Source organism: Lissotriton helveticus, chromosome 10, assembly GCF_964261635.1.
Source record: "Lissotriton helveticus chromosome 10, aLisHel1.1, whole genome shotgun sequence".
Classification (NCBI taxonomy): domain Eukaryota; kingdom Metazoa; phylum Chordata; class Amphibia; order Caudata; family Salamandridae; genus Lissotriton; species Lissotriton helveticus.
This window is the reverse complement of record NC_136071.1, coordinates 933,227,994-933,240,456: the sequence shown is the minus strand read 5'-3', so window position 1 is coordinate 933,240,456 and position 12,463 is coordinate 933,227,994. Positions and strand designations below refer to the sequence as shown.

General features: G+C 40.3%; 1 protein-coding gene across 1 annotated transcript in view; it reads left to right on the top strand.

Annotated features, from left to right (window-relative positions):
- DBF4 (DBF4-CDC7 kinase regulatory subunit) overlaps nt 1-12,463 on the top strand; it is a 260,182-nt gene that overhangs the window by 23,725 nt on the left and 223,994 nt on the right. The window contains exons 2-4 of the mRNA XM_078663591.1: nt 5,330-5,426; nt 5,545-5,720; nt 10,141-10,335. Coding sequence (XP_078519717.1) covers nt 5,381-5,426; nt 5,545-5,720; nt 10,141-10,335 — 417 coding nt within the window. The 5' untranslated portion in view covers nt 5,330-5,380. The remainder of the gene's footprint in view (nt 1-5,329; nt 5,427-5,544; nt 5,721-10,140; nt 10,336-12,463) is intronic.

The window sequence follows — 12,463 nt, the reverse complement described above, 5'->3', positions numbered from 1 at the left end:
AGACATTACGAACAAAGCTTTGCGCTGTTTTAGGTTCTTAATTAGGCAATGGCTCGCGTAGACACCAATATATTTTTTAAGCTTCTGTCTTTTTGACAACGTAGCATCTTAAGTTTTGTTGTGGATAAGGCTTGAAAGTTTAATTATTTGCAGCCACTGGGCTTGAACACAAAACACTGGCATCATTTGCTCAAGCAAACATTTTTTTGTCTTATAGCAGTACAAAAACGTGGCTTCTTCCACCTCTGTTTTTCAGCGTTCACCATATTGCTCCGTCGGCAAGTGTTGTTTTATCACATAATCTGCAGTTCGGGATCCTGACAGTTTTAATGTTGAACAATTGCATGCTATTTCCAGCTGGAGCAGTGTTTTTGTGGAACTCCGGTCACATTGAGCCTCCGGAACTGAAGCATGCAAGGATGGTGGGGGTTAGTAACCATAGACTGCTTTTTTTCTGAAACTTATTGTGTTTCTGTGTTTACCTGGGTAAATGCTCCCCAGTGGAAGACGCTGTAAGGATTTCACTTTTGTGGGATGGGAATAGTTGCACTTTGCAAAAGAGACTCTTTAGTTTTGCCATTTACATGTATGGGTCTGTGACTATTGCAGTAGGAGTGTTTGTAGCCGGGTGCCCTTCATGTAATTACACTGCCAGCAGGCTCCTTTCTTCCCGTCATTAATGGGGGGCAGGGCTCTGCGTGGACCCCTAGTGCTAAGTACAGGGGACCTCTTCTAGGGCTTATTCAACCCACTTAATGGCTTCTTTTCAGCATGCCTGCCTCATTGCGAGCCGCATTATTGAAAGTTCCAGTGTTATGCCTCAGAGAGGCTGTCCCAGCTCTCCACCAATAGACATGGACTTTGTACTTAGGCCCCTGAGTCTCGCGCAAGCACAGCTGTGTGAGCCGCGGCATCAATGCATGCCAACTCTCTTATTTCGAGGGAATCTTCCATTTTTAACTCACGAAGGTTTTACTTCCAACTGTATTTTACATTCTAGGTTCTCTCCCTTAAAAATATCAATGCTTCTAATTAAAGTTAACCGGTAAAGGGTATTTCCCCCAAATGTTTCTTTTTTTTTTAAACTCTCCCTCGTTTGTGATTCCAAAATGGTGAACACTAGGCAGTCCACCAGAAACTGCAGTACAGTATCTTTTCAGAGATCTTACTGGTGTACCCAAATACAAGTTTGGGTTAAAGACACATAGGTACGAAGATTCCTTTTTAAGGAGAGACGTTCCATTTTACCACTTTAGTAGGTACATATTGAGTCGTTTAAACAAAATAAAAAAAACTCTGTTTTAGTGGGACGACTTGCAGTAGAAAATGTTTACACTCATACCACTGAGGGCCACACAATTACACGCCACATAATTACACTGCACTCAATGCAACATATACTCCAAATACCATTCAGTGCCACATTACACACCACATAATTACGCTGCACTCAATGTAACATACACTCCAAATACCACTCAGGGCCACATATTTACACGCCACATAATTACGCTGCACTCATTGCAACACACACTCCAAATACCACTCAGTGCCACATAATTACATGCCACATAATTACACTCTACTGAATGCAACACACACTCCACACAAAACCACTCAGTGCCACATAATTATATGCTACATAATTACACTGCACTCAATGCAACATACACTCCAAACAATACCACTCAGTGCCACATAATTAAACGCCACATAATTACACTCTACTGGATTCAACATACACTCCAAACAATACCACTCAGTGCCACATAGTTACACGCCACATAATTATACTGCACTCAATGCAACATACACTCCAAATACCACTCAGTGCCACATAATTACATGCCACATAATTACACTGCACCATCTATTTATCACCCTCACTCTATCGCCCTCCCTCTATCTATCACCCTCACTCTATTTATCTATCACCCATCTATCTATCTATCTATCTATCTACCTTTCTATCTATCTACTTATCTATCTATCGCCCTCAATCTATCTATCGCCCTCACTCTATCTATCTAGCACACTCACTCTATCACATCACCACAGCATCACTCAGCACCACCACAGCATCACTCAGGGGCACCACAACATCACTATGCCCTACCACAGCATCACAGAACGCCACAGCATTACGTGTCGCCACCACAACATCACTCCGCGCCACCACTGCATCAATCTGTGCAACCATTCAACAACAACTGGTTCAAATATGTTCTATCAATGTTTCAAGCTTTATTACAAATGTCACAAAAAGATGTTAATATTTCACTTCTGTTCTTTGGATTTTCATCACAATAAAATACACTGATCATAATCTTCACAAAAGTTATTTATAAAACTTTAAGCTATTGACACTATAAATGACACTAATTTTTATTTAAGTATTAATTATTAAAAAAAATGAAAAGCCATTGTTATTTGTAATATCAATACATCTAAGTCACGTAAATACAACACATATTGCATTACAAATGCTATAGGTGTCATATTTGCAAAAGTTATAACTATTGGCATTGTAAATGGCAAAGTATTAATTTCGCTATTTTCAAAACCAACACATAAATAAAAAATGTGCCATTTACAATATCAATAGCTCAAACTTTCCTAATGCGAGACCTATTGCATTGCAAATGCTTGTTAAACATAATATTGATTTCTGGTCCCCCATTTTATTAAAATGTTTAAATGCTGTTACTGATGGGGCGTTGCCCACAACATGGGTTGAAAGTGTGATTGTCCCAATTTTTAAGAAGGGCAATTGAGCTAGTGCTAAATGTTACTGACTGATTTCCCTCCTTGAATGTGGATTCAAACTCATGGGCAGAATTTTGCTCGTCAGGTTGGAGCGTTGGGTGAAGGAGGGGAACATATTAACTGAATCACAATATGGATTCAGAAAGGGAATCGGTACGGTTGAACAATGCATAAATTTAGAGCTGCTATTAGGGAAATATATCCGTGCAAAGGAGGGTTCTCTCCACCTTTGCTTTGCTGATCTCTCCAGCGCGTTCGATCTAGTAAACCATACCATGTTATGGCAAACGCTGGAAAGGATGGGTGCCCCAATTAACATCATTAGTCTCTTGTCCCAACTCTATGTCCACTTAACATCAAAGATACGATAGGGAACAATTGGGGAATGCACAACGCACTTCAGAGTTACCCGAGGGATTAGACAAGGTTGTGTCCTTGCACCACTTTTATTTTCATTATATATTAATGGAGTTGATTTTTTTATTGCAGGGTCTAAAAGCTGATGCCCCTATCGTAGGTAAACTTGTAACGCCTATTTTATTATATGGAGACGATGCAGTCCTGATTTCCAGGACTGCAAATGATCTTCAGCTTTTGATCGATAATTTTACAAATTTTATGACTGATGAAGACCTAGCAATCAATCTGTCTAAAACTCTGGTTATGACCTGTGGGAAATGTAAAACTAAAAGTAGTACCCACTTCATAAATGGTGCACCAATTGAGAGGACCTCAACCTTTTCTTATTTAGGATTACTTTTTAATTGTAAAGAGACTTGGAATGCACATATTAACTTAAATAAACTGAAATTTCTAAGGACAAGCAAGTCTATTTTTAGATTTTCACAAAAAAATAGGTAATAATCCTGTGAGAAAGATTTAAAAACTTTATGGGAGTAAAGGCATATCTGGGGTATGCTATGGTGGTGCCCTTTGGGGAATGGCAGATACCTCCGTATTGCAAACAATGGAAAATAAATTTTTACGTAGAGTGCTATCAGTTCCTAATTCCATTGCTACTTATATTGTCCATAGAGAAACAGATGTCGCCTATTTAAGTGACTTGATCAGTGTATCTACTATAAATGTATGGCATCGAATTTGAACAAAGGAAGAAACCCATTCTACCTAGGAAATAATATATGATTGTCTTAGTCTTGACTGTTCGAAGAAAATACCATGGTTAAAATATGTCCATGATCTCCTTATTGTGTCTGATGTGAATCCTGTTTTAAAGACCCAATGATTATTGAGAATTTGAGTAAGGGGGAGCTTTAAAAAGAGAATCCTTGGGTGTAGCAAGACAAAAAGGGAAGCAGGGTTGTGTACTAAATCTAATGTCAGATTATACTGTGAAAGGCCCTTCTCATTGGGCACCCAACCTTATCTTATATTTATCAGGAATACGCAACACAGATTTTATTTGACTAGACTAAGGCTAAGTACATTGCATTTTCAGATAGCATTCCCTAAGATGGGCAAGTGGAGTGCAAACCTCCCAATGTGCCCCAGCGATAGTAAATCTGCCCAAAGCACTTTGTACTGTTCTGTTATATTTACAGGGATCTTAGGAAATCAATTTTACGCCCACTTTTTATTTTCAATAAGTTATGATCCTATAAAACTGCTTTTTATTTTATTTGTAACTTAGATCATGTCACGATTTGTAATGCGGTAATTGCCTTCACCCAATTAGCTATTAAGCGAATGAAAATGCTCTCATATCTGGAATCACTTGTCTATGAGACTGATTAGTTTACTAAATATTAGATCTTTTTATTTCAAGTACCTTTTTTAGATTATTGTAGTTCTATGTACCCCATGAAATGTTTATCGATTATTATGGCGTTCATATATCATTGATGAAATATGTATTTATTTTTTTATTAAATCTTTTTATGAGGGGGGAACGGTGGATTGTAACTTGATGAAATGTTTTTATTGTTATGTTATCTTCCTCAACCTGCTTTTATTATGTAGAATGCTTTTATGGATATTTTGTATATACCGAATAAAGCTTGTTTTGACTTGACTGGCTATTTGGACTGAGGAATATGGTGTCCCTTCTTTGATTTTTTTTTTTTGTTCACCACTTTTTCCCGAGGGTGTTTGGTAAATGTGGTCTCAGATTGAGTTTTAAAATGGCTGCTGTTGGAATAAAGCATTGGAAGTACAGCATAATCCAAAGCCTCCGGTCCTGCCATAGAATTACAAGGCACATGTACACAGTATATTTGTAGAACAGGGAAACAGCAATGTTGGAGCTCAGGGTTTCCTTCCTTTTTAGGAGGCTTTTCAATTTTCCAAAGAAGGGGAAACATCCCACCCTGTGCCCCAGCTCTATCTGATCAATCTCGGATAGGAGGCTGTTAGCCTATCAATATCAATAGCCTCCTATAGGCAGGTGAATCACCTCGCTCTGTGATTCTTCTGCTGAACTTGTGCATCCTATCCTGTGTGCTGCCTTCATCTTAAGCTGTGTAAATTACCTGAGTATATCCTGTCAAAGGTTTAATGTGGGCTTCATTTACTATCTTAAATATTAATTATGTTACTCATGCAGGTACCTTGCCCCGCACATAAAACAGCTGGAAGCATGTAACGCTTTCCAAAAATGAAACGGAGTGATTTGAATAATGGATCCAAAGGAAAACTGAACTGTAAGTTAAAGTGTTCCCATCTAAACTGACAAATTCCAGATAAACCATTTATTGTTTCTGAATGTGTCATTAAGATCACGTGGCCGACGCACAATTCTTTTTACTCTTGTGGATGCAGGCCGTGCTCAAGGGAAAACGGGAAAAAATCAGCAGCCTCAGAAACTTGAAAAGAAATTATCAGTTAAAACAGAAGACCCAAAGTGTAAACCACTCTCTGGAAAAGTGTTTTACCTTGATTTACCGCCCAACGTCTTGTCTGAAAATTTGGAAAAAGACATTAAGGCTTTCGGAGGGGTAGGTTACACTTGCATGCGATTACTGCTGTATGCCTTGCAGCTGCTGATCTGGAACCCTGGAAGGTGTTCCGAAACATTAACTTCTGTTTTCAGGTCCGGCCAGAGAACCTTTATTAATGAGTAAATGTGTGTGGGAGGGTAAGGGGGCTCTAAGAAATGCTAATGGTATACAGTTATTTTTGTGTTTTTCCTGGTCTGTATTAAGGCATGCAAGTGTTGTGCATCAATCATTTGTGTGCTTTGTTTAAACTCTGCCTATGAATAGAGGTTTTCTAGACCTTTACATCAATGCCACTTAAGCTTGGGTGTGATTGGGTATTGCGCCCATCTTTCTGTTGGGATTCCCACAGGTTGCCTTGGACTGTGTTGCCGCAGCAGGTTAGCTCATAATCTTCCAGCTGTAGATTTCTACACTTGATCTTAGCCAAAAGGCCGAGAATCATCCAGCTGTAGATTTCTTAGCAGAGATGTAAATGTAAATGTAGTGTACTTGTATAGCGCACAAATCGACCCCAGCTGGGGTATCTCGGCGCTTGTACGAATACCGCTGTGGAACCCTTCCTGGCTTTTCCCTGTGAAGTGCCCACTCCTGGGCACCCCTAAGGTGAAGCCAGGCATCCTAGCGTTGTGGGGGGCGTTGTGGAGATTAAGCAAGCTATTGCCCAGAGTTGCAGAGTGGGACCCATGATTAGAATAGGCCCCGAGGCGAGAATTATCAGGTCCGAGGAAATTGAGCCCAAGACCCGCCGAGGCGGGAATTGAACCCTGGTCCCGGACTAGACCTCTGCAGCAGGGTCTGTCGCTCTAACCATTGAGCCACACTTCTCCACCCCTGTTGAACTAGTTCCCTACAATGCAGACGGCATATATTTGAAAGAGTAAAGGCAGCAGTTTACTGGCTGCTTTCACATACAAACAAGCCATTACAGATTCACTTTGTGCTCTACCTTCAAAGCAATAACTTAATGCAATTTCCAGACCCTGGGTAACAATCAATGTTAATATCCCACAACCCAAATTGCCCAGTATCCTTCCGATAGCATGGAGGATTGGAGAGTGTCCCCTGCCTATTGGCTAAACAGCATCAACACTGCTGTTCTTGCAACATAGAGGTGCTGATGCTGAGACCCATTACTGACAAGTCACTTGCTGGCTATTCTAGTCACTTCTAGCACCAAACCTTCCATTGAGATTGACTTAGCCAGTGCCCTAAGGCTTCAGTGACCCATCAAAGAATTAACAAATTCTAGCATTGTGCACAAAATTTATAAGGAAAAGATGATGATTGGTTACAGACACACACTCTTTTTTTAAAAAGGTTCTTAAGTAAGACTCGATTGGGAGACTATAAAATGTGATACAGTTTTGCCAAATTCTAACTGCATGCAAGCTTACAGCCGCAAGGTGTTCCAAGCACTGCAGGTAGACCCAGTCCCAGACTACCTTGGTGAAACAGAGGAAAGTGCTGAAATCCTGAATGGTCCTCTTCTTGTCCTCCAATTTTGAAATGCAGGAACAAGAGCGAGAGTATACCTGACCGAGCATCACTGCATCTTATGAAGAAATGTGTGTGGTAATATGCTGGACTTGACCACTCCTGAAGATAGTTAATGGACCTGCTTAACTATAGAGGAGCACTTAGGGTGCAGTGTACCTTTAGAAAAGTAGATAGGACTGATTATTAAATGGAATTATTAGGTATCAGCAGGGACTCTGATCTACCAAGCATTAAACATTAATAGCAGGAACTCCATTTTCTTTTATAAAGTGTATTTTTCTTTTGGAATGACAACATTTAGGCATTTATCCAAAATGCAGGGATTGCCTACTATTTGTTTTCATTCACCAGTGTGGAACAACCCACTCTTTTTGGCTAATATTACTGACAAAACTTTGTGTCAGTGGCCCAGACAATGGGTCATTTGGGTGGGTCACCTGACTGAAGCAAACCAACTGCTCTTGTTTGAGGAATAAGATTTCGATATAAATTCAGTGATCAGTGGTTAAATTAGCTGCAATTGGGAACAACTGCTTCCAGCTACAGCACAAATGTGAATTGTATGTAGAGATCAATCCAGTCTTGTAAACCTGTTCTGAACCTCCTAGTATTACTGCTTATTACAAAACTGTATGGGATGATACAATATCAAATATAGATAAGCATTCGTTATCATGGTGCAAGGAATTAAACATTGATATTAGAGTGAGATTAATCAGCAATGCACTTAATAATCTAATAGCACATTTTGATGCTTGTTAAACTCCATTTTCAGAACTTTCCACTGTGTACATATGTACTGACACTCCTGGTCACTTTTACCGAAATGATTGATTACTACATCTTCCTGTCTAAGGTGCGGCGAATTAGATGCCAATAGCTCACATATATTTGCTGATTGGACGGGACTGCCTAAGTTCTCGGGAAACATACATTCTAGAATTAATTTAAATATGTAACATCAATTATCAACATTCTACAACCATTCTCTTCCATAGTGGAATTCAGAAGGATCTATAATTTGTGATCATAAACCATTAATGGCTAATACAGTGGCATTTGCTTTGGTAATTAATGCGCTGGCATAGAAGGAACAGACCCACCCGTCCGTTTCTCGAGTGGTGGCAGGAATATATCCCAGGTTTCTTATTTGAGCAAGCCATTGCAATAAAGAGCCATAGCCAATATTTAGGATATAATGGGGTCCCATAAGGAGGAGTTTCAACTTAAACATTTAAAATCAAATTAGTAATGTTTCTATTTATAGTGTGGTGTGTAATATACTCAGTATATGATAATGGTTAATTAACTGTGAGGCTGTTTATATTGTTTTTACTGATTTACTTAAACTTTTCTTATTGTTTTCTATGTATTGTTTTCCCAATAAACAAAAGTTAAATTAAAATAAAGTAAAAAGAAATGACACTTACACCCAAGTCTTGCGTGCATCAACCACAGCGAAAACATGTTTTCAAAATGGAAAAAATTATAACCAGAGAATGTTCAAGATAAGCACAGGAATATGCAAACAGAGAAAGGGCAAAATTAGGACTATTTATATTCCTAAGTTCAGTCAACCTTTGGGACAAACAAACCAATGAGCAGTACACTGAGGCAGGCTACAGTGTGTGCTTGTGTAATATTTGTGTTTTTTTCCAGCAAGTATAATCATTTTAGTAACGGACTGAGATGTCGGCACAAGTGTCCTCACCCAACCCCGCTTTCAATGACCACACCAGCTGCAGAAAGTGCAACAGTGGTATGGGCTTGGCTAATGGTGCAGTTTTCTTGAACAACTTTGTATATCAAAATCTCAAAGGCTGTAAGCATTTTAATCATGTACTCTCTTGGCACCAATTTTTCAACATCAGTTGACTTGGTTGTAACAGTAGTATCTCTTTCACTTCGAAGTACATAATCATTCGTAGATTTATACTGGTGAAACAAATGTAGCAGCATGCATAAAGTGGAGATCCAACGAGTTGGAACCTTCTCTATGAGTTTTCCTCTGTGTGTAACACAGTGCTAGAAAGCTGCATTTTGGCCAGATAGTTTACCTTCTGACAAATTTCTGTGAAAAAAGATAATTATCAGACCAATATAGAAATTGTCTTTCATAATGCAGCCTGTCCTCTGAATTTCCAAACATAATTTGTTTCTACGTACTATTTTATGATATCCAGTTACTGTATCCAGATCCTAAAGGATTGTTTCTTTTTTGCTCAGTCCGATTTGGAAAACTTTGTATTTAATCCCCTTCCATATTTCAATTCTCATATTATCTGTTGTATTTATAATTTCTGAAGAACAAGTAAAAGTACATTATTTAAGCTTAAGCTCAAGTTCCAGGTGAGTGTGGTGCAAAAGTGTAAAGTAAAGCGATTTGCACTGTGTAAATTCTTTCTTCTAAATAAACACACTGGGGAAGATTTATCATTGACACGTTTCCCACCCATCTTTGGCAAAGGCGAGCAGGGACTTTTATTTAGGGGACTTGTAACTTTACTACAAGATTGAACACACCACTGACACCACTTACTTGATTGACGAGTCAGGAAAACAGTTTTTAACAGTGATCAAAAGAGAGGCAGCATTCCTTCCCCCAGTATTGATCCTCCTAAAGGAATGTTGTACTCTGATTCCAATTTTACGCCCGTCATCCTTCATGTCTCTACTCATATTATCTGCACCTGCAGTGTGATGCTCATAATTGAGAGGGGGAAATCAGAAAGGTCTGAAGAAGCGGTGTTAATGGACATAGAACTCAAGGTATCATAAATAATTTGTGGGAAGTGTTTTAAGATTTTAATTTTGAAAATATTGCTGTAGTGTTTGTGTGAAATGCACTCAAGTAAAAGATTGAACCTTCATCACATGCTGTGTTTACCTGTTCTAAAATATTCAATTCCACTCATTTCAGACAGTAGAAGGATTTCTCAGCAAAGACATAAGTTATCTGATTTCTAATAAAAAAGAAGCAAAATTTGCCCACTCTGTCAGACACTTCTCCCCAGAAGGAAGTCCAGAACCTGCACAGAATGCTGGAAATAGCTTGTCTTGTCCAAACAATAAAAGAAGCGGCCTGGATAGAAGTCTACAGAATACTTTGGTGACTGTGAGTTTTTTTGTTTTTTTTAAATACTAATGAGGTGAAGACATTGCTGCTTGCCCTATCATTATATATTGTTAACACCGACAAACACTGTCATACCATAATAGTGATTTCAGATATTTTTCCCTTGAGGCATAATTGTGGTTCGCCATAGAAAGCGATGAAGCTTGTGTTTCTGAACGTTTCGGATTTATCTGTTTTGTTTGGCTGTCACAGTGGCAATATAATTGTACGTGATGTTCGAATAATTGTATATCACGAAAATTTGTAATTGTACTTCCTTCTCTGAATTTTCCTGGCCATTAAAAATGTGGAGAAACAGTTGTCTCCCATCTTCAATACTGAAAAGCACACAACATCCTGGACCCCTTTCAATATGGGTTCTAACACGGATATTGCAAAGAAGTACCCCACATCTATCTCCTTTTTAGGTCGAGCCTAGTAGCAATTAACTGCTCTGTGAGGCATGCTGTATTCCCTCTGTTGATATTGAAAACGCCCACCGCTTTTCGTTGGTTACTTGGTCTGCCTTTACCAAATTCCATAGTTTTCATTTGTGAATAGTGTACATTTGTCCCGCCTTGTGGCTGTTTTGTTCCCACCCTCGCTATTGCCCCTGCTATGTGGAGCCTTTCACTGTCGACCATACTTTTTGTTTGTGTGGACTACTTTTCCCGTTTATTCCTCTTATCGCCGGCACACAGCACTACTTAACTTGCGGTTCAGGAGGTTTGGTGTTCACATTCCAACTGCGTTCCACCGGCAGAGCCAGCGCTACATGCAACTTGTTAACAACGTTCGAGAGCTAATCTGGACCACCAGATGCGCTGTCTGCAACCCGTCGCTTTTTGAGCATCCCCCGATCATTGTACTACGAGGCGCGCTCATCGTAGATCAGCTGCTGAAACTAATTAGTGGTGGCTATGAGCCGTGCTCACGCAACCAAGACTACAGTTTCTAAAGATAAAATGCCACCCCCTTGCTGTGCTTTCGAGCCACGCTGCGTGCGATGTTTAACACGGTGCTAATCTGCTTGTGGGGATGAGTGGGTTGATGACCTGCTCTCCCCTCCCCCTTTCCCTCCTTCCCGGAGAAAATGTTGGGTTCTGTGTCGCTAACTAGAGTACTCAATAGCGCTTCTGCCATGACAGCCCCACCCTTCACTGTCAAGTGAAATTTGGAGTTCAGTAAAAGCAACAGATGAGCCATGGAGCTGCGGGGGTGAACCTGAAGGTACAAGGAATGAGTTTGAGGGAAGGGACCTGGTGCAAGGAATATAAGAGGGTGGGGGGAAGGACTGATACGGGTGAAGTCGGGAGTGGCAGAGACTTGCAAGCAGTCATGGCGGGAGAAAGTGGGGGATACCAGTGGTTGTAAGAGAATGGGAGACTAGCTGAGAGACCTGCAACTGTCTGTGTTGTGATAAGTGTTATGGCGAGTGCAGATTGCCTGGGAAGTTGCATGGCGGCTTGACAGCGCCAGCTTCCTGCACCCACAATGCATTATTTTAAAGGTTTTCTCCAAGCAGTAAAAGGTGCAAAACTTCCCTCTGATGGCTTTTTTTCACATTGGTATCCAATACCGCTTCTCACCTGTTCCATTGTATCATGCTGTGCACCAGTACATCTTTTGTGCATCTCATATTTGCATGCTTGTGTGTGATACTGCATCCAACGTAAACATCTTAGATCGCCCAACCGTACCAGCTTCATGCGTCAACTGCTTCAATAGCTGGGCGTACTGAGAGCCAGGCAGTGTCTAGTCAGAGTGGGGGTCGTGTGTGAAATGCCTATCTATTATGTCCTTCTGCGAGCTGCCCGTTGCCTGATATGTCCTTAAGGAGCCTGGTGCATGCAGGACACCAGACTAAGATAAAATGATGCAGAACCTTTTATGTGACACGGGATGCTACTACACTCAGGCGGGGACAGGGGCTTGATAGTGGGAGATTGGAGCAGTACGAATATGCTTTTTGAGAAGGGGCAACAGAAGATTTGTAAACATACTTGGCACCAAGTGTAAGGCGCTTCCTAAAGATCACATTGGGGAGTTTTGGGGGATGGGAGGGGAAACTGATCTGCAGTGAGACAAGTGGGTTGGACCACACACTTGCTGTCTGTGGGAGTCGTGT